This window comes from Protobothrops mucrosquamatus, unplaced genomic scaffold (genome assembly GCF_001527695.2).
Source record: "Protobothrops mucrosquamatus isolate PMUCROS unplaced genomic scaffold, P.Mucros_1.0 scaffold83, whole genome shotgun sequence".
NCBI classification, from domain to species: Eukaryota; Metazoa; Chordata; class Lepidosauria; order Squamata; family Viperidae; genus Protobothrops; species Protobothrops mucrosquamatus.
Window position 1 is genome coordinate 813685 of NW_015386460.1, and position 23942 is coordinate 837626.

The 23942-nt window shown below is 35.7% G+C and overlaps 1 protein-coding gene across 1 annotated transcript in view; it reads right to left on the reverse strand.

Annotated features, from left to right (window-relative positions):
- The window catches only part of GADL1 (glutamate decarboxylase like 1), an 89794-nt gene that overhangs the window by 44734 nt on the left and 21118 nt on the right, over positions 1 to 23942 (reverse strand). Inside the window, exons 8-13 of the mRNA XM_015812420.1 lie at positions 22008 to 22087; positions 21857 to 21911; positions 20577 to 20693; positions 17276 to 17340; positions 16061 to 16142; positions 10815 to 11014 (exon numbers count right to left, since the gene is read on the reverse strand). Coding sequence (XP_015667906.1) covers positions 10815 to 11014; positions 16061 to 16142; positions 17276 to 17340; positions 20577 to 20693; positions 21857 to 21911; positions 22008 to 22087 — 599 coding nt within the window. The remainder of the gene's footprint in view (positions 1 to 10814; positions 11015 to 16060; positions 16143 to 17275; positions 17341 to 20576; positions 20694 to 21856; positions 21912 to 22007; positions 22088 to 23942) is intronic.

Sequence of the window (23942 nt, forward strand, 5' to 3'; positions counted from 1 at the left end):
CTATCCACAAGCCTCCCAAGACTGAGTAGACAAAGAATCTCAACGTCCAGATGTGCTGATCAGCCAGAGAGTTGATATCGCAACATCTAGGTCACAAGATCTTCCCACCGTTGCTGCCCCATTGAACCCAACGAACCAAACCACCGATGATATCCGGATGTGTCCACCAGTAGCGGCAACGACCCCACAGCAGGAAGAGCTGCCACTAGGGGATGAGATTGCAAGAACATGAGCCAGACTAGAGTCCCTGCTGCATCAACAGGAAACGGCATCCCGAGGAACCGCTACCAGACCTGACCATGGAGGAGAATCTCGACCACCAGCTGTGCCAGCCTACCAGGGAACCGGCAACGTACCACCTGAATGACGAGAAACCTCCAAGTGAGCACACAACCAGTCAGGCCCCCTCAGCTCAACGCCAGAGCAGAGGAATTCAGACCAAGCCAACAAGGTCCCTCGCACGTGACGTGGCAAGATACCCTCAGCGGACAACACGCTGAAGAAAGTTACCAGTCAGACATGGCACACGCCCCTGCTCCCGGAAGCGATGCACCACCTCTACCAGAGTACAGCCCATACGCAGGATCAATGTATCTTCCAACATTCGGTGGAAGAAAGTCGGACATGGCATCCAGAGACATGCAAAAATTCTCTGACAAACCAGGAAAGGACTATTTATTGTGGAAGCAACTTTTCAAGCAAGCCCTCCGCGGCGAGAGGTTACACCCTGGGGAAGAGCTCGGACTTATGACAGAATGGCTAGGTCCAGAATCCTCAAAGGCAGTGGATGCGATCTTCGCATCACATTTGAGTGACCTACCTGCCGCCCTTCGACGAGCCTGGGAAACGCTCAACAAGCACTATGGGGCACCTTCTTTGACACAGTCTTCATTCCTACAGGAGCTCTACGATTTCCCTAACATCAATATCAACGATCATAGTCAGATTTGGAGATTCTCCAACTTACTAGAACAGCTCCAAGCAGCAGAAGAAAGTTGCACCATGCCTGGACTTGCCTGCCTTGAGCAGTATGATACACAGATTATCACTCAAAAACTACCAAGACAGTTGAAAGATAAATGGTTTGATGTGACCCAGTCCCACAGGAAACAGTACCCCAGGAAACCTCCACCCTTTGCTGTTCTTACAGATTTTGTTTCCGATCAATCAGATCTGTACAATGACCCCAATTACCTTGACGTCCATGAAATACATTTCACGATGCTAAAACGGACCAGTCACAACTTTGGCACTAATAAGAGTTCTTTGCAAGCCACAAAGGACAGAACTCCTATTTCAGTGTACAAAACAGAGATCACGGCCCAACCAAAGAAGACTTCAGATGCGCAACTGCCAAGGAGTATTCATTCCAAATCTCGCCTATCCAAAAAAGGCTTGACTTGTCCAATTCATAAATCTTCACACTCTCTAAACAATTACAGAGAATTTGGAAGAAAGTCCCTGGATGGTTGAAAGGCCCTGCTCAGGGAGCATAGAATATGCTACAAGTGCTGTGACTCTACGGATCACATGGCCAAAGATTGTGCAGTTAGGGTAAAATGCCACCTGTGTAACAGTGACAAGCACTCGGCAGCTTTGCATCTAGACTTTAAGAAGCCCTCTGAGAAGACACTACAAGCAACTTCGACTCCTCCCACGGTGACGGAGACTCAACATGACTCCAAAGAGCACCCAGTAATGCACAGATATATGTGGTGACTCACCGTGCCCTCCTTCATGCTCACCCATCTGTCTAGCAAAAGTCTACCCCAATGAGCAACCTGAAAGGGTTGTAAAGATGTACGTCATACTAGATGCACACAGCAAGGTCACAATAGCTAAGCCTGCCTTTTTCGACCTCTTCGACCTCCCGAGTGAACTAAAGCATTTCGCAATAAATACATGCACAGTACCAATGCGCACGGCGGGGAGGAAAATCTCTGGTCTATGCATAGAATCGATAGACGGGAGTTCACAGTTCCTATTTCCATCAGTGTTGGAATGGGAGACCTTACCAGATGTTCGCAGCAAAATTTCAACACCAGAGGCAGCAAGAAAAATACCTTACCTAGCGCACATAGCCGATTTAATCCCTCCTCTAGATCCTGAAGCCGAAATCCTACTCATGGTGGGACGAGACACCCCGGAGTCCATTGGTTCCAATGAAAGAATCAAAGGTCCACCAGGAACCCCAGTAGCCATTAAGACAGAACTCGGATGGGCCATAGGAAGGACGATATGTGTTGATCAACCGCAAACTCCAACCCAGGTGAATATCTCAACAACCTCCATTCCCAGTAACGGAAGAGCACCTCACCTAAAACCACGGCAAGAACACTTCACGCTTGTGACAACCAAACCTGTTTTGGAAGCAACAGTGTTCCAGACTAGTAAGAATTACAACAACTCAGCCTTGTCCATAATGGACAAACAATGTCTGCAGCTACGCACGTTCTCCCTGAGCACCACACATTGGGACAGGCCGCATCTGCCAGAACAGAAACAAGACTGGGAGTCGTGGAGTGCACTCCCAAGATGTCTCCAAAGTGCAGCACATGTGTCTCCAGTTCACCCGCCACCATGCAAAAGAAAGAATTGTACGCTTCCTCAGATATATCAACGAAGGTAAACACAGTTTTAAGATACATCACAGTCTACAACAGGGAGAGCCACACTTACATCATTTTGATTGCAACCATAAGATACATCAGAGTCTACAGCGGGGAGAGCTGCAGTCTCGGTGTCTTCTTTGGAAAAGTGAGATTAACAATACAACAAGGCCACAACGTATCAAGATTAGAATTCTGTGGTACCATATTGGCTGTAAATCTCACCACCTTGACAACGAAGACGTTGTGCCTTGAGCTACAGTCTACCACCTTCTACGCAGACAGCAAGGTGATGTCAAGCTACATCTGCAAACAAAGCAGACACTTCTACGTCTATGTAGGCAATAGAGTAGAAAAGACTGAAACATCTCTAAGCACTGAACAATGGCAACATGTGCCAACAGATAAGAACCTTGTAAACCAAGTTAAGTGGCCCAACCTCGCCACACAGTTGAAAGAACTGATCTGGCTAAAAGGTCCTGAGTCCTCGGTTTGTCCAGACAGCCTGATGCCACAGAGACCTAAATGCTATATGCTTCCAGCTCCAGATCAACATGCCAACCTTCAATCTCAGGCACCCAGTAAACTTCAACCAATCAGCTTCAAACCCCCCTCTAAGCGGAGACACCTGAGATTGGGCATAGTACCGATTGTCTTGATCACTTGTCTTAGCATCCCAAGAACTAGCTTTGTAGGAGCCTGCAAGGACTTACAGACTATTGAAGGTATTTGTCATGACCCAGTGATGGACAAATGCCCGGAGGCCAATAACTACCCTCCCCATGCATCTCACATGGGCGAAACGTGGGAGTGCATGATTGGCATACCCCATCAAATCATGGACTCTATGTCGTCAAAGACACCCATGCCTACACATCAAGTCCTCACTATCCTCATGACAACAGTAGCAGCCATCTTCAACGCTCCATCGGTGGTTCCAGACCCTTCGGTTCCTGAGTGTCCTGAGTCTTCTGCTCCTGTTGTTCCTGATTTTCCAGTTCCTGCTGTTCCTGATTTTCTAGCTCCTGCTGTTCCTGATTCTCCAGCTCTTGCTATTCCTGATTTTCCAGCTCCTGCTGTTCCTGAATTTCCAGTTCCTGCTGTTTCTGAGTTTCCTGTGGTTCCAGGTTCTTCGGTTCCTGAGCATCCTGTGAATCCAGGTTCCTTTGTTCCTGAGAAATTTTGGGTTCCAGTTTTTCTGTTCCAGATTTGGTTCCAGTTTCTTCTACAGGAAGAAGACCTTGTCTTGCTGAGAGACAAGAACGCATACCAAAACTATTGGCCCATGGGACTTGTGCACCGGGCCCCACCCAGTTTTGATGAACTAGTTCACCAAGTTGAGGCCCAGATTGTGAAGCCACGTGAGTCAGATCGTGACTCAAAGACTCTTGCACCAGGCTAATCATCGATTTGGTCCCCTTGCTGACGAAGATCAAACAAGAAGATTGAACCTCAAACTATGTATTGTGTTTATGCATTGTTTGATGTAATACCTTGTTTATCTATGTTATAATTGTGCATGTTTTCTATTTACCTATAGTTATGCATGTTTTGATACCATGTTTTACCTATTTTAGTCACTAGTTAGTTAGCAATGAGAATTGCATGCTTCAATGCTATGTTTTTTTGCTTATTTCAGTTAGTTAGTAGTGGAAATTTATATTTCCAAGCGGGGAGTGTTCTGGGCCCATCAGTTAAATAGATCTGTATGTTAGAATGTTTGGCATTTATTGGGTTAAGCGCTGTCTCCTTATGAGATGGCTTATGGGTAATGTAGTTTAGTTATTCAGTGAATCCCATTGTTAATAAGTCTGTAGGAGGAGCCACTAAAGTTCATCACAGGATATCTTGGCTACGTGCCAGCTCGTGTTTAATTGTCTTTGTGCAAACCAACCATGCACGCATGGACATCCCAGATTAAATATTTGTTTAAATCCATTTTGTTGTGTTATCTGTCTGGATCTGAATTGCAGAGCATCTCAGTTCAAGAGCCAGAATAATACCACAGTATAGTGCAACATTGAAGTGCAATATTAGGGGCAGTGCAATGGTAAATAGAATGTGAAAGATGTGTGTATATATAATGTATGTTTTTATTTGTGGTTTTTACTTGTGTGAAGTGTACATTGTGGACAGCACTTAATTTTGTTGTGAGTTACACAATGACAAAAAAGATTTCTATTCTATTCTATTCTATTCTATTCTATTCTATTCTATTCTATTCTATTCTATTCTATTCCATTCCATTCCCCCAGAACCATGTGCATTGCTACATTCTGCAATAGCATTAAGCAGCATTACATTTTGTATTTTTTTAAAGACTAGCAACATTTCAAGAAAGCATATGTGAGGGATGAATTGTAGGCTTTTTTTAATTTCAGAGTCTTTTCAATAGAACGGCATAGTAATAAATATACACCTGCAACTATTTGTTTGTTTTTTAGTTATTCTATTCATATAAACCTTCAATTTTTTTCAAATTAACTGAAGCAGCAAATGTGCATTTTAAGACACAAGCACACACACATTGCAGCAAGGGAATTAAAAGTGCCAAGTTTCTCACAGATATAGATATAAATATCTAATCTCATGACTTTTAACCTCTAATTCAGGAGAGGAATCTCATGACTTTTAACCTCTAATTTACTCAGTATAAGGTTTACTGACAAACTTTAGTAAGATTTAGTAAGTCCTTGCTGGACTTCAAGTGAGATTCAATAGTGAACTCGAGGTTCCTGAAAGAGCGAAGACAATACTGCAGCAGAAATCAGTGGTCAGACTGCAAATTCTGATGAGTAGAGTCTCTCTAGACAAGGAGAGATGGTGAGATCACCCACCTTACTCTGGCGACTGCAGAGATCATGGTTTGTGTGACCAATATTGAGCAGCTGGAAGGGGAGGAATTTCAATTGTGCTCACAAATGCAATGCAACCTATCATAAACATGAAGTCCTGCAAAAACACCTCACTTTATTCATCACTAATGGATATAATCAATTTAAAGTTAAATAATTCTCCAGCCAGCAATATTAGCCAAAAGAAATGAGGCACAGAAACAATTCTGCAGCAATACTTGCCCTCCACAATGAAGCTCCCCCGTCCCTGAAATCCAACTGGCTTCCTACTCTACTGTGTTTATAAAGGCCTTGAAGACCTGGCTCGTTACCCAGGCCTTTGGCAAGAAAGAATGATGACCCCGGCCAGTTTGTCATTCCTGACATCTTTTATTTTTCACTTGTTATTCACTTGTTTTTCAGTTATTTCAGTTGTTGGGAAACTACGCAGAATTATTAAGCAGCAAAATAAATTAGTTTTAGAATTGCAAGCCGCTTAAAGTTACTAAGTCAGTGGCTGAGATGGGCAGTTATAGATATTGAATGAATAAACGAATTCTAAAATCAAATTGAAGCTAAAAGTTGAAAAAGAAAATATGCTCTTGCTTCACAGAAATTATATTCTATTACTCTTGAATACTGTTTGAACTAGCACTAAATAGATAATGTATTGCTTAAGACAGTCAGTTAGATGGATCAGAATTTTACTCAAATCTATTCGCCACTGCAAGCATGTAGAATTTAATCCCAGGAATCTGATCTTAGATTTAAAAAAATGTACATATGACAAAACATTTTTTGGAGAAATGCTCAGAAAATAAATTCACAACATTTAATAGATTTCTAAAAATACTGATTTTAAATATTCCCATCATAATTTATACAACAGTTTGGCATTTTCATAATGTTTTCCAAAGATTGTCCAGGGATTCATTAAAGAGAAGACAAAACATTTTTTGGAGAAATGCTCAGAAAATAAATTCACAACATTTAATAGATTTCTAAAAATACTGATTTTAAATATTCCCATCATAATTTATACAACAGTCTGGCATTTTCATAATGTTTTCCAAAGATTGTCCAGGGATTCATTAAAGAGAAGAACAAAGAAATTATATACACTGGATCAAGGGCAATTGTCAAGATGCTTGCTTTTAATGAGCAAGTGCATGTGACTCCTCCCTCTTCAGTGCATATCCATATAACCAGATTGCCATGGTGCTCTGTTGCTATCAGCGTTAACGCTATCTAAATGAATGCAATAATAATTAAAAGTTCTGTTTTGATTTATATTCATCAACATATTCCTGGGATTATGCTTTTTAAAGGTCAGAATATTTTATGCACATCTTATTCCACTCACTTCAAAAAACTCCAAAAGACAGTTGTTACAGTATCTTTTTAAAGACAAAAAGAAATTATGAAAGGTACTGCTTTACCCCAGGGTACCAAAGATTGCACAGTGGCAGGGTGTAACAGAGGCAAACATTGCTTCAGAACATATTACTTTAGCACAGATGACTATAGAACTTTGGCACAATATCTATAAAGCGCACAAATATTTCCTATGGGATTAGTTGAACACTCTATTGCAATCATCTTAAAATACCATGTATCCCTTCAAAGAAAACTTCTATGCCAGTCTCCAATCTTCTGTAGAATTTGAAGACATGAAATTCAATATTCTCCAGAAAGCAAGGAAAAAAATAAACGATAAATACATATAACAGCTAATTCAAAAATCAAACCATATTGCTGTCCAAATAAAAACATCTGCCAGCCTGGCAACTAGCAAAGGAGAAAATCTTGCCCTTGATATTTTTTAAGGTCCATGGGCTACCTCCAGAATGAAGAAAATTGTATTCAGGGACCCTGAAATATTATCTCTGCAGCATCGCAGTAAAGTTTACTGTAACATAATCAGAAATAGCTGGCCACAATTTTTAACAAACCAGGCTTTTTACCCAGAGAAAAAGATATCTCATAATAAAGTCCTGGTGCCTAATGCTAAAGCCAGTAAAATGCTACTGTGCTGAATATCACCCTAGTGATTATCAAATAAGGGCAATTTTCTTTCTGACAAGACTAAAGTCTCCTTGTCATTGCCTAAGATATTACCATCAAAGGGAAGCACTGATTCCCAGATTATTACCTTGTGTATTTTTAGCAAGTAAACTTGGAAATAAGACTTTGATGAAGAACTATTTTTAACCTATAGGAAGCATCACCTGCAAAATCTGAATATAACCTGATTCAATAAAATATAACGCAACTACATTATTAATTACCCAAGAAGTCTAAAGAACATTCAACTACTAAAATTATACCTGGACTTGTTTTCAGCACATTTCTTTCAGATAATTGTTCTTGTATTAGAGCTAATGATGAAACTGGCCCAGCTTTTATCTACAATGGAGGCATATTTAAAAAAAAAAATCTATATTTTAATATTACTGCTAAGGGTATGTAGATACGGAAGTATTTGTACTGAGGTAGTGCACAATTTTTGAGCCACACAGCCCTAATTATTTTTACTGTCATAAAAGGATGGATTTGTCAAAATCTAAAATGCCATCAGTAAAACAATCTGGAAACTATGTTCTCCTCCCCCAAAATTAAAAATAATAAGAAAAACAGATTATTCAAATTACTTTATTTCAGGGGGAATTTTAATCATCTCGGCTGTTAATTTAAGTATTTTATACCATGTACATAATATTTTTACATATGCTTTATGTAAAAACATATTGATATTGCTATGTATCACTTGCTGGTATTTTTACTTAGGGTTTGGAGTGATATAGGGTTTCCTGCCTGAGCAGGGGATCCTCCAAGGTCCCTTCCAACTCTGTTTTTCTGTTATTCAATTATAATTCTAGAGCAAAACAAAAGTAAAAAGTATCATACAGTGAAATGTAATTTCACTGAAATATGAGGTTCTTCCCTTCGAAGGGCAGAATTTTGGTGATAGAAAGAAAATAGAAGATAGAAAGATTTGTTTGAGAAATAAATCATTTTTAGATACTCAGGGAAAATAACAAAGTATTAGAAACATTGGGTTGACGTTGCTGCTAAGAGTTGCAAAAAGAAATTGCAAGAGGAAGGGAGAATTGAACTACAGTATAATTTCTTATAAACATATGTGGATGTCTAGTAGTTTTAACAGAAAGAGCTCTTCTTTGCAACTGTATACAATAGAAAGCATGAAAAAGAGACTATATTATATAATTACAATAGAACATGTTGAACTAAACCATTACTATGATACATATAACCAGTGATATATATTTATTTATAGGAAACTTACCTTTCTTTTTATCGCCAAAATTCTGCCCTTGAAAGGAAGAACTTCATAGTTCAATGAAATTACATTTTATTGTGTGATACTTTTTACTTTTGTTTTGTTCTAGAATAGTATTTGTCAAACTTTGCAACTTTAGGACATGTGGACTTCAACTCCAAAATTCCCCAGTCAACATTCCTTTAAAGCTGCCGAGTATGAGAAACACAGCCTTAGAATTTCTTTGGTGTACTGAATAAGGAACAAACACTACTGAAGCTAACATGGTTATTATATCTAACACAGAAGAATAAAAGGAAGACCAACAACAGTAGCAACCATAACAATCTGGTAAGATTTATACATTTAAATATATTTCAAGAAATAAATATAATGATTTCTGTTTAAAATCTAACATTAAGTAAAATTCCAATAGCATTTCACTTTAAAGTTAGCAATGTATTAACCTGGCATATATAAGTTCTCTCTGAAGGTTTTCCTTTATCTAAAATGAAGTGCTTTATTTTTCTTACACACATCACGAAGTCTAAGTTTTGATTATTGGCAGATATTGTAATAACAACAGTAATTTTAACTGGAGATCATTTAGCACAAAGAATTGCCATATTTCCAATACTTAGCTAGATGTTTCTATGAATCTTATTTCAGAGAATGTTTAAGTATAAGCACATTTTTGTGTTGCTACATTACTAACAATAATCCTGTTAACTAGTTTTTGCAAAAGCCAAGGTTTAGAGTGAATGTAGTGAATATAATTCCTTACAATAATTAGAGCATTGGCTATACACAATGTCATCTCTGGCAACTGGCTTTCAGGCAAAAAAATTAAAAAGGTCGCCAGTTTTTCTAAAATAACTAAATAAATAATACAGTATTATTTTCTAAAATGCTTTTTGAAAATTATACTGTATTATTCGTTTTTTAAAAAGTCCTCTTAGCCTATTGCATCAGTTAAATCTGAGACTTTAATAAAAGATTATAACAAACAATATTCCAATATTAAATACAACTTATATTTCTTTAGAAATAGTTATCTTGTTATGAAACCCATTATGTATATTTAACCCACAACAAACCAAAACACACAATTTGCACACTATGTGAAACAGCATTTTCAATAATACTCTAATAAAAAGTTTGCTGATATAATCAAACACATATTAAGACTTTTTAAAAAATGAGGAAGTGTTTTTCAAATTTATGATTAGAAATATTATTGAATGAAAAAACTGTATTAGTCCATGCCAATCTATTTCTAGTAAAACCTCTCCCCTTTCTTCACTTTCTATGACATAATTAAATATTTCTTTATAATGAAAGAATGGAAATTATGTATAAAAACTTTCATTACAAATGAAAACTATGGTTGGAATTGTTCAAGGACTGTGAGAAGAATTTATATTACATGTTTCCTTGGTTTGAACACAGCATGATGCCAATTTTGCCAGATCTAGGAGAAGGGCGGGATATAAATTCAATAAATAAATAAATAAATATAATATAATTTAATGTAATTATACATCTTAATCTACAAAGGACACCAGGTAGTTAACAGTTGTCAGAAACATATACATAAATCTAAACATATACATAAACTGGGAGATGCCTAGAGTTCGTTATAAGATGGGTAGCTATATAAATGTTTTAAATAAATAAAATAAATTAAAAAAATAAAATATCCATGGAAAATAATAAACATCTCTAATCACAAGCAGAAAAAAGTAAGATAATTCAAAATATAATCTACATTAACATACTAGAATATACTTACATTAAGACCCATGAGAGAAAACAGAAAGAAAGTGTGGGAATAACGTTTTTTCTTCAATTGAAAAACCAAGGTTTTACTCTAAGTATGTTTGAACAATGTTTCCAATGAGAGTGAAGGTTTGTTCTCTGAGCTTGTGGTTTGGTTTCTGAATGTTTAGTTACCTGCCTGGTGACCCTCGGAGCTACAGATATTTGCCACTATGTTTCCAATTTCCAACTCCTTATAGGAGTTATCGCAATCCTACCCAATTTGATATTTTAAGTAGTGTGCCAAAAACTTTTATCAATAAAATATCATACCTGACTAAAGCAAGGGCTCTATTTACTCTCTCCTCAAGGCCAGTTGTCCCCATAGCTTTCCATGTCATCCAGAATTTAAATGCATCTGCTCTTCTGCTACACTGGATGGATTTATCACCTGTGTCATAGCTGATGTCATAAAATTTGTCCTGCTGGAACAGATATGAGGCATTGGCAGAGTAGCATCTCTTAAGCAAGTCCTGTTTTAGATGTAAAACAAAATAAAATAGGATTAAAGGTCTTTACTGTACTCAGGATAATATATTACATTCTGGCATATACTGTAATAAAAACAGCCAATATTGCATAGCTTAGCATATTTAGAAACAAAATGGCCACAAGCTTAGTCCTCGACTTACGACTGGTTGGGGTCGCGGCATTAAAAAGGTTGAGAACCACTGCTATAGTTGAATGTGATGCTTAGTTACCTAGAGATAGCAAAGGGCCACAAAGAGAATGATAGGAAACTCACAGCACATTGCACAAATTTGATACAAGTAGTCCATGACTTACATCTACAACTAAACCTAAAATTTTCACTGCTAAGCAAGAGAGTTGTTAATTGAGCTTTGCTCCATTTTACAACCTTTCTTGCCACAGTTGTTAAGTGAATCACTGTTAAGTTAGTAACAAATTAAGTTAATCTTGCTTCCCCATTGACTTTGCCTGCAGGTGACAAAAAATGATCACATGACCCAGGATAGTGCAACCATCATAAATACAGATAGTTGCCCAGTGATGGAATTTTTATCATGTGACTACAAAGAGGCTGCATCTGTCATAAGTATGAAAAATGACCATAAGTCACTTTTTAAAATACTATTGTAACTTCGAATGGCCACTAAATGAATGGTTGTAGGTCGAGAACTATCTATATAAGAAAAGTCTATTGAGTTTTAAGTAAATTCCTACTGAAGCTATTAAGGAGTTTCACAAGATTCCATCCACAATTTCTGTGGACATATTGGCTTCAATGCCAAATGGAACCACTTTTATAACCACAAAGTGTTATAACCACAAAGTGTTTTAATCCCCACTAAACTTGAAACATTTCATTATCACCATGCCTCAAAATTTATGACATAACTGGCTCCTTTTGCACCACAAAGACTCAAGTGCAAATCATCTTTGATGTTGTTTCAAAATTCTATAATAGGCTGTGTTTAAAAGCTGATAGCAAGGAACCTCTTTTATTACAAAATAATTTACATATTAAAATAAATTATTCTATTAGTTATTGATCTGTCTTTGCTTTTTACATCATTTCCACCGAAAATACCATCACAAAACCACCAGTATTGAATGCAAAATATTAAACTATTATGAATATGCACTGAAAATGGATTTCATAAAGAGCAAAGTCATCAGCTAAAGATATATGAAGACAATAATGAAGGAATGCACGGTCTAATGCTCCAAGAAAGTATCAAAATAAAAAATAAGTAATCTAAACACACTCAAGCATACAAAGCTCAAGTATAACTGCAGATCCATTATTCGGAGATCTAGATTTACATTCTTGAAGAAATCAGTCTCAATAAATGCCAGAACTGCTAGATTAAACAGACTATTTATTTGACTGCATTCACCCTTAATGCTAAAACTGAATTTGGTTCATTTGGCTTGAGCTTAAGTGTATTGTACGAATTTAGCCATCATTGTCTGTAAAACACTTAGTGTGATATGTGAACCCAGCCAAAATAAGTATGCTTTCTAGACTTCAGGTACTCATTATCCAATATTGCTTTACTTTTAAACCCTGCTAGAATTCTGAATCTTTTTCCTCTGGAAAATAAAAATATATTATTTCACATGGTTGCAAAACTATGCTAAACATGAGTTAAGTTTCTATTCTAAAAATATTTTCCTTCCTACTGCTTATTAGTTTTCAGAAATCAAGAATTCCAAGGACATTGCTTGCTTTTATAGGAATGTTTACATTCTCATCATCTAATGTCATCTATAAAATCCTCTATATGAAACCCTAATATGTTTAATATAAGCCATTGTGAAATCTGAACTGAATAAAGCTATATGATCAAAAAACAAAGTTATAAGTCAGTAGTGTTTTTCACATATTGTGAAAAGAGATTCAGACCTGAAAGAAAGAAGCTTCTAAGACTTCCTGTAACTTCCCTAGAGAGATTGTAGTAGATATGAAATACCTCACAACTGAACCCCAATGGTAAAATTCTGATTATGCAGGTTTTATGTAAATAACATGTGCATTTTTACATAAATAATGTTTGGACTTTTGAGAAGTATATGAATGCAGGGTGAGTCTCATAGAACAATTCATACAACAGGACATGAGAAAGATGCAAACAAAAGACCAGAGATTATGAATATAATATTTAATCTCATGAGATCATGTTGTTCCTTGAAATGAGGCACTTGATACATTAAAAATTGCTGACCCCAGTATAGGCAGTGAATAAACAATTGTTTAATTCTGAAGCACATGATACAGAATAGATATGGGAGACAATAAAGTAGTTCTCATTTAACAACATAAAATTGATAACAGAAATCCTGTCATAAGAGATAGTCATAAGTTGAAAAACATATGATTGTGACATTTAACAATGGCAGTTCTAGTTGCCATTGTTAAGCAAGAACCACATAGGTTAGTAAGTAAGGATCTCTCATAACTGCGACTTGCAACTTCCTGGTGGCTTCTCTGAAAGCTGACTTTGATGGAAGCAAGTAGGAAAGAATGCTGTGACAGCTACAGTATTTGGTTGTCTAATTGTAACTACCATTCAATAGGTGCCATGGTAAGTTTGAAAGTTCATTGAATGAATAGTCAGTAAATGAGAACTGCCTTTATATAAATGTAGGAATATAGATATGTTCAAATGTTTTAATCTACAGTTTCAACCTACCCAAGTTACCATATTCAATGAGAAGAAATGCAATAGTCCTACTCTTAATATGTAGAGATTGTCAGGCTGTCTATCCCTACTTAATTGATTAGAAAAAGCAAGGCTTTTTGTATTCTGTAACTAGAGAGTCAAATTCTTTTATTATGAAAATATACATACTATTTTTATAGTTTTCAATTATAAAAAAGTTAAGATTTTCATATGACAGTGAGAAACTGAAGAGTATACATTGATTGGGATTGAAATTGCATAGCTAAGAATGGATGATAGTGAAAGACAAATAAGCTAACTAGTAAGAACTAATTAGAAAAAAAACACAAATAAATAAAAGAGAAGAATCTGAATCTAGCAATATGGAGGCAGTCATTATGAGTTAGCTATATTAAATAAGTTGATTTCAGAAATATAAATGATCTTTAAGTCATATTGGTCTGCACTTTTAAGTTTGTTTAAGTAATTTTATTGTGAAAAGCTGATTAACAAAAGGAAAACCAAGGTTGCATATTATTAACATTCATGTAATTTATATGCAGAATATATGTCCAAATGCTGGATTAATAGAACCAAATTTGGTACATATCAACAATCTCAAACATGTTAATGATATACTTCATGAAATACATATATGAAATGTATATTCTCTCTCTCTCTCTCTCTCTCTCTCTCTCTCTCTCTCTCTCTCTCTCACACACACACACACACACACACACACACACACACACACATGTTCAAACAGGAAGACACCTTAATTCAAATTTGCAATGACAGGTACTGTTTCAGGAGAAGCTTGTTTTTATTAGGATTTGTAGAAACCATTGTGCTCTTCTCTAGCATTTCTCATCATCAACACAAGAAACAGACAGCAATTATTTTTGAATACATTATTTGGCCAAGTATGATTAGGAATTTCTCTCCAGTGTAAAGGTGCTAAGCAACAGAATAATGATAAACCATCATCATAATACCAGTAAGAGGGGGAGTAAAGAAGATAATAATAATAATAATAATAATAATAATAATAATAATAATAATAATAATAATAATAATAATAATAATAATATAATAATAATAATAATAATAATAATAATAATAATAATAATAATAATAATAATAATAATACTTCAGCCATATTACATAGTAAATACACATAGACATTAGACAGCATTGTGAGAATTGGGTGTTCAGTAGAGTGATGGCACAAGGAAAAAAATTGTCCCTGGGTTTAGTTGCTTTGGCATTCAATGCCCTGTAGCACTAGCCTGAGGAGAGGAGTTGAAACAGTTTATGTCCACGATGTGAGGAGTCTGCAGATATCTTTTCAGCCCTCCTTCTGACCCATGCAACATACAGGTTTTCTGTGGAAAGCAGTCTGGTTGCAGCTGTTCTTTCTACAGTCTTAACTATCCATTGGAGTCTGTGTACCTGTCCTGTTTGGTTGCTGTTCCAAACCAGACAATTATAAAAGTACAAATGACAGACTCAATAATTCCTCTGTAAAAGCAGTTCCTGGGGCAGTCTGAACTTCCTGAGTTGACATAGGAAGAACATTCTTTGTTGTGCCTTTTTAATGATGGTTCTAATGTTAAGTGTTCATTTCAAATACTGGGAGATTACAGAACCAAAAAATTGAAGGACTCTACTGCTGATTCTGTGCTGTTGAATATAGTAAGAAGTGGTAAAATAGAAGGGCTCCTTCAGCTCTAGATTATTACAGCTGCACCACAGCACCAGTTGTTCAATCTCCTGTCTATGTGTGCTTTAAAATGGACTTACTGATTTCATTTTTTCTCCATCTATGTGGTCCACATATTTTCCTATTTCAATCAACTTAACACAGTCTCCTCCCTCAACCAAGAATCTTATATGCCGTCAAAATTTGAAATATATCCCCAGTTCCAAAAGTTGCCTACTTCTTTGTTAAGGTAAATGTAGTCTCAAATACTGTATTCACTTGTGAAATTTAATCTAAACTAAGAGCAAATTTTGCTCTTGATTATGACACTGTTGATCATATAATTTAATGACTACCTTGTTTAGCAACATTTGTAGTTATGATATTGATGAAAAATAGCTTGTGACCAATCCTCACATATGCACTCACATACATCTCTTTTTGCATTTTTAGTTTAATCATAGTTTTACTGACCTTCAATTAGTAATCAATTTGTTGATATATGTATGTAATTTATGAAATATAAGCTATATTGATAAGCTATTGAGAAAACTAAACTTTTAATTTATAAGCTACTGCAGAAATAATTTCTTTGTACTTTCCTGCTGTTTTATACCATGTACTTGGAAAGCTAATGGAGGAGTTTCTGCTCTCTTTTTTCCCTATGTAGCAGAATAAAATGGACTTACAGAATTGTCTTTCACCAGAAGCGCACAACACTGGATTCCTGCCATAAGCATCTTATGAGGATTCCATGCAACAGAAGTGGCTCTATAAAAGTGAGAAATGAAAGAATTTTTTTAATGAGAAATTAAAATTAAAAATTAATTAAAAATAAACTAAAATTCATCTTCCATTTCAAATTGCCTTTATTTTAAAGTATGTGCATAAATATACATATAAATCATTTAAACAGAAATTTGTCTTCATTGTTGAGTTGACGTGCACACTGTCCAACCTTGAGTTGGCAGAAAAAAAATACAAACTGAAATTTACTATTCCCATTACTAATCCTTCTCCTCACACATTTCTTCTCTTTCCAGTTGCTGCTAATCACTGACCTTTCTTCCAACATAACAGAAAACAAAGCTTAATAGCTTTTATATGTCTTGAGACTGCCGTTGGATGGAACTGTAATAACGGAAGAAATACCACTTTATCCCCAATACAAAGAGGATTTTGATTCATGAGCAGGATATGAGATAGAGCCCAATGCGAAAGTTCCACAACCTCAGTCATTCCTGGCCAAAAGAGTCTCCATGTCATGAAGATATGGCAGGAAATGTTTGTTCCACTGATATATGTAAAGAAAGTCCACAGATCAGACAAAAAACCCACTTCCCACTTTAAATGGGAAGCGGTTGATTTCTAATTCAACAAAGGGGGAATCTGTGGACTAAAGAAATCTCCACCAACACTGTACTGAAATTCAGCTAGAAATTATTAATATTTGATCACCTGACTGGGAGTTTTTGACAAACATAAGCAGTCAAATAAATATGTTAATCCTTTTTTTTACAAACTTAAATGTCAGCTACTCAGTCACTTTGAACTGCGAGACAAGCAGCATATTAAATAAATAAATAAATAAGTAAGTAAATAAATAAATAAATAAAGTAAGTAAGTAAGTAAGTAAGTAAGTAAGTAAGTAAATAAGTAAGTAAGTAAGTAAGTAAGTAAGTAAGTAAGCAAGCAAGCAATAACAGAAAGCAGGAGGAGGGAAGAATCAGACGTTTAATCCCACCCCTTTCAGTAATGTCACAGATCATTACTATAGACACTGAAATTCCCATAGGGCATTTTTTTAAAGCAACACCAGACTGCAGAGATGGTCCAACTTAAAACAGCAGAATGTACAAAATTTGATTCGTAAGCTACTAAATTTCCAATTAAAATGGATGTACCTGTGGATGCCATGAAGAAGCTTGCGATGCTTCCTTGACAGCAAAGCTGAGCCTCCCCATGATGCCTGTGGAGAAAAATTATTCATTAAAAGTTATAAGGTAGGCTGAGCTGAGAGATAGCAACTGATACAGAGTCACCCAGTGAGCTTCTAAGACTGAAGGTAGACTAAAACTGGGTTTCCCCTGTCCTCAACTTTTACACTATACTGGTTTGAATCTCTTAATTTGGCACTTGCAGCATATTCAAAAGATTAAGCCAGATGAATATTTTATATTCATATTCACATTCATTGTTCTTATAAATAGCAATCATAAATGACAATGGCAATGATAAATTGTTTAACAGATGAATGGATGGACAGGCCATGATTCCAAAATGTTCTCCTGGAAGAAAATTCTGTGTCTGTCTCATCCACAATTCTGATAGAGAAAGATAGAAAAACTGTTAAGTGCTCCATTGACCTATAAATTCTTCAAACTTTTTTTGTAATTATTCATTCATTTTGGTGTCAGATAAGCTGGTGATGATAGGAACCAGGTGCTCAATCTGTAAACAAGAAACTAGGAAAGAGAAAAGAAGTATGGATCTAGGAATCTTTACATGACAAATTGTGTAAATTAATATAATTGTGTAAATTAATATAATCATATAAATTGTGTAAATTAAGGATAAAAAGAGCTGACCTAGAACTCCAAGGAGACTGGCAAAATGGCCAAGGTAAGGAAACCTAAGAATTGTAGGGATGTAGGTCAGGAGGATGGATAAAAAATGCTAAAGAATTTTGGAAGCGGAGAAACTGTTTTAAATTTCTGAGTAAATGAAAGTTACATCTTTATGGGCAGGTTTCTAAGAACAATAATATTTTCTGCCAGAAGTCTTAAAACAGAGCAAGAAACATTTTGATGCTACAAAAGTTGCTGAATGACAGAACTCAATGGCAAAGGATATTAGAGTTGTCATTTAACATCTGGAAGCAAGATTTCCATATCTTAAAGATATAGTCTCACATGATATCATTCTCAAACATTAGGATCTCTGTTGAGTACCAAGAGAAGGACAACACATCTAATAACTTTTTATCTCTACCTTAATTGCCCTGCTGCCTAAATTGCATGGTAAGTTTGCAAATACAGATTTAAGTAAAAACTAATCTACAATCCTATAACATATCTAGAAAAAATTCTACTAAATTCACTGGGGATTATACCAGAGTCCATTCAAATGGTATTGCCCAGTTAATAAGCTGTGCTAACATTTTGTTTCAAATGGACTAAGGTAATAACTAACATCCTATTGGTGATATGAATCTGCCTCCAACCATTACAGATTTGGCACATTTTATATAGCTTTTTCTCTGGAGGCTAGAATGGAAAAGAATAATAAATTACAGTGCAGGTAGCCTTGCCTCCAAGACATTTTCCACATCTTTGTTTCTTTAACTTTGTATAAGTCTTTACAACAGTTATAGAGAAAATGGAGAAAGTTGCTTTCTTATTAACTGATAGTAAATATTATCTCTATCACAACTATATCAGTAGCTAGCTTGAAATATAACACTAAGAAAGCAATTTATTTTTAGTTCCTTTGATTATATCAAAAGAAACAAAGATACTTTCAAAATAATTATTATCAAATAATCAAGGGATCATAAACTCTGAATATGAACCTCTGATTTTTTTTCTGTTAATTCACCCACAAGAAAAGCAGAAAATTAGTGAATAGCAAATATAATGGCATCTAGTTCAGAAAAGCTTTATATATTTATCTCACTTACTTTGATTTCCCAAAATTAACATAAATGGTATGCAGGGAATTCTATCTTTTTCACTCACCCTCCTGTGTAAGCGGAAATGTACACAAACCAGTTTAGAGTCTGGAAACACTAGGCAAAAAACAATTCCACAGAGTCCTCATAAATGAAAAATAGCTGCTACTGAAATCTAAGAGTAATTCTAGGTAATCATCTGAAATAGCTCAATACCCATTAAATAGTAGGATAATGACATTTTTAATAACTGCCACACTGGACTAAGATCAGTGATGCAATTAATCAGCCTCATGTTTGGCTTCTGACAGCATAGTTTGGGGGTTTTAACTGTGTTCATTACTTCATTTAGCAGCAGACATTCTTCTCCTAAGAGGAAGAAACAAATGATCAAATTGGAAATGGTTCCTACCAGCACAATAGCTTAGGCAGAAGGGAAATGGGTGACATTGACAAGAGGACATTCTGAAGAGGCTCTACATGCAAATCCCCTAGGCTGCTTTATGAATTTTTTTGTAGTTTTTAGCTGCCTTGTGGATGGAAATAGAGGACCAGTCATTTGTTTTCTTTTTCTTCCTAATTGTGTATACTGTATTGGATAATGAGAGGATCTGTGCTGCTCAAGGACAATCTCTCCCTCCCACTTCACTGGCAACCTTGGATATTTCCTTCCTAGTACCTGTAAACAAGAATTAATTAACATTAATTTTGTTATGGATTGTTACTTTTATCTTGTATTGTTAATTCCCCAGAGTTGGTTGATTGATTGGAGAAATATAAAAGCAAGGCAAGTTGTTTCTATAAAAGTAAGTAACAAATAAATAAATGACCCACTGCAGTCACCATAACAAACTGCAACCTTGATTATGGCTCTTGGGGAAAACGTGGGGTTGCTAAAATGCTGGAATGATTTTCTTTGGGAAAGAAAGGAAAAAGATGGAAAGAAGGAGAAGGGGAGGAAGAGGGATCGTCCAGAAGAGGAAAAGCAGTCTAAGAAAAAGTAGTCTAATAAGTCCATCATTTAACAATGAATATTTTAATAGAGTAAATAAAGCAATAAAGTAGTTAACTGATGTCTTCCAATTGGCACTGCATCTCCAGAATTTCTTACCAAAAGGAATTCTGGAAGCTGTCTTCAAGCATGGTTGATAGATGTCTGTTTTAGAAAGGCTGCATTAAACAATACTAAAGTCAACATAATCTTCCATAAAATCTGAAATATTTATAACTAATTAAAGCAAGATAGTTGACAAAATCAAGGCATACTGTATAGCAGCTATATTCTTAATCTTGGGGTGGAAAATTTTACACATTGGGCAGCTTACCTTTCCACCAAAACAGTGCTCTCAGTTCTTGGGGAGAAGATAGTATTTACAAAAAAAATAGACAAATAACATTATGTTTCCAGAACTCCATTAATTGAATTAGAAAATATTATCCCAACTTTTTCTCATCCTAATTTGTGAAAATACTTTGTGAGGAACAAAAGTATGAAAATAAGTGAAAAAAATCCACTGCTATTAAAATTAACTTACATCAACATGCAGCCAAAGATTGTATTTTTCACATATATCAGCTATCTCATTCAGAGGATCAAATGCTCCCAAAACGGTGGTACCAGCTGTAGCACTGACAAAAAATGGTGCAGACCCCTAAAGAAATAAAGATTGTTTACAATTCTCTAGAAAGTATATTACAATGAATATAGTGAGCTTTAGAAATCTATACAGAATTAATATTCTTTCAACTGCTTATAATTTCCATTTCAAGTTAATTTTCACTATGGATGGTTATTATTTTTAAAAAACACAGGACAACTCTGCAAATATTTTCATTTAAAGTCATAAACGTTTTATTGATAAAATATTCTTTGGCAATAGTTTTTTAATGCTTTTCAAAAATAAGAAGGTTCTACTTTTATTTCTTATTTCTAATATCTGTGCAAATTGGATGAAATTTCTGATCAAATAATGAACACTGTTAAAGCAGGTATTCTCAACAATCTTAAAGCACCAGAATAAATGAGACATTCCTTATCTTTGACATTGGCAGTAAAATAAACAACAAGAAGAGTTGCAATATTAGTCATTTTTAATGTCAATTTGAGTGTTTTGAAATAAGAAAATAATACTGAGGGGGAACTAGAATACTTCAGGGTCACCTTCTCCCTTATCATTACGCATTACAATAAAATATAAAGCTAAAGCAAGAACCTATGCTTTCTTCCTATTGTTTTCCTAACATTGAAAGACCTAAAAAATGAACCAGGATGGATACTACTAGTAGGATAGAACATAAAGATCTTTCATGTTCTCAAGTCTCTGCCATACTGTAAACATAACCCAGCATTTTAATCCTCTGAAAAACTTGTTCTGCAAATCAAAGCCTTTGAAAATGTAACTTACTGCAACAGATCTATGCAAGATAGAGATGCTTCACCTTGATATTATAGTAACAATCCAAGTTGTATTACTAAAGCATTATGTGCTGCTGAGGCAGCCTCCTTCTTCAACTTTTTCAGCTACTAAAAGTGTTGAGTGATACAATGTAAAGCATCTTCACTATGTAAAAGGGGGAAGGAGGTTGCATTACGTAGCAGAACAATTTTGAAGGGATATTTCAAAGCAAACCAAAGCCCTAGATGATATGGGCAGCCCCACTGACCAATATGTAAACTGAAAACATTGTCCAATGTGTACTATTCTGCTTTAACTTGCATTTACTCCCTGTTTCTGCTCACTTCCAAGCAAAGTGCCCAAAGGCTCACTTTTCCCAAAATTCACATATAGACTCTCATACACTCTCCCCCTCTTACCTCATTCCTTGCCCGCTGGACTTGTTTCTCCAGCTCCTCAGGAATCATCTTACCTCTATGGGACACAGATGTAAAACTTTTCAGTTATGTTCAACATCAATACTGCATTATCAAATGGATTGGATCATTTCATTGGTGGCAGACTCCTTACCTGTCATCACTTTTGACAAAGTAAACATTTTGTGTGCCAATTCCCAAAAAGGAAGCTGCCTTCTTCACTGAATAGTGACACTATGTAAAAGCAAGATATGTGAAAAATAGTTATGTTGAATGAAAACCCTGTTTATTATTATTAGCTTTCTGTCTTGGTGACCTCCCTCTATTTCTCTTTCTTAACATTTAGTCTGGTTATGTGACAAATATTAAAGCAGCCCATTGCTGATTTTATCAAGTCTTCTAATGATTACAGATATTATATCATTGTCATTGATAAGATATTCTGGGTTCTAAATATGTTTGTAGAAACAAGCTTCAATTAGAAATACTACATTGGATTTTATTTGTTATTTGATCTTATTTCAAACAAAACTATCAAAATCAAAGTAATTTGAAAACCCAAACTAGTCAGTACCAGCTGACTTAATATTAAGTTGGCTGAAATCGTTAAAATATTGAAGTCAATCATTTTAGAAAATACATTCAAGTGGGTAAACTAGGAAATGAATTCATTGTTTTGGCAATTAATAAAATCAGTCTTAAGCAGATCTAATTCTGCACTAGCATTGGAATAGTGCGTTGGGTGTGGACATGGTTTAAATAACTTAATCTCTCTCTTGATCCATTCCTCCTTTTTTTTTTTCAGCCAGATAAATTAGCTATGCTGACAGATCACTCTTTCTGGAGAAAATATTTCCTGAGTATATGTACTTCATATCTGAAACTGAGGCAACAAAAACATTAATCAGCTATGCCTCAAAAAAAGCCTGGAATAATTTTAAACGTATTTTCCAAAAGTCAACCAAAAACAGGCTGGCAAAGGATCCTATTCATGAACATATTAAAAAAAAAAATTATGTAATAAGTTTCATGAGAAAGCTATGGGTAACTATTTTTAATAGTTACTGAAAGGCTTATCATGAAATATTAGAAAGCTTTTCGAATCAAATCTTTAAGACAAATAAAATAATCTTCATTTCTTCCTGCTCATGAGCTTCTATCAGACCCAAAGCCTTTCTTATCATTTCAAGGTGATGCTCCTGATTCTGAAAAGCAGTTCTTATGCCTCAATGACCACAAGAACATATCGGCCAAGGACTGTATTTTTTTTCTTTATTTTTCAATTACTGGGATACAAAATTTCCCTTTTGTCATGAAAATATGCACACATATTTTTATATCAAACAAGAATAGCATATAAATCAGTGGTGGGATTCAAGTACCTGAACAACTGATTCTCATATATGATGCAGGCCTAGGCCTCCGATGCCTAGAATGGACTTCCGGAAGAGGCATCATGCACTTCCGTTGGGCTGTTCTAGGCCTGGGAGACCTCCTCTAGGCCTCCAATGCCTAGAACAGACTTCTGGAAGTGACATCCACACACTTCCAGTGGGCTGTTCTAGGCCTGGGAGGCCTCTTCCAGGCCTCCAAGGCCTCCTCTTCAGGCCTCCAAGGCCTAGAACGGACTTCTGGAACTGGTATCCTTGCACTTCCGGTGAACTGTTCTAGGCCTGCGAGGCCTCCTCCAGGCCTCTGAGGCCTAGACTGGACTTCTGGAAGCCAGCCGGTTCTCCGAATTCAGGTAAATTTAGTTACCGGTTCTCCCGAACCGGTGCGAACCGGCTGAATCCCACCACTCATGTAAATAATAAAGAAATCCATCAGCATATGGCATTTACCACCTATACAATATTTCAAAGGTAGAAATACTCAGAAATTAGTGGGCCCTTTTACTCACAGGCGTTCAGAATAAAAGCAAGGAATGGCAACATCCAAATGGTCCAGAGGTTTAATCATATTGTTGATCTCTGTGCCTATGATCTATCACTAAATCATAATATGTGCTTCATTGAACATGACTGCCAAACAAAATGATGCTGAGTTTTACATTGGCTCTCATATTTAATGAATATAAAATCATTTAGGT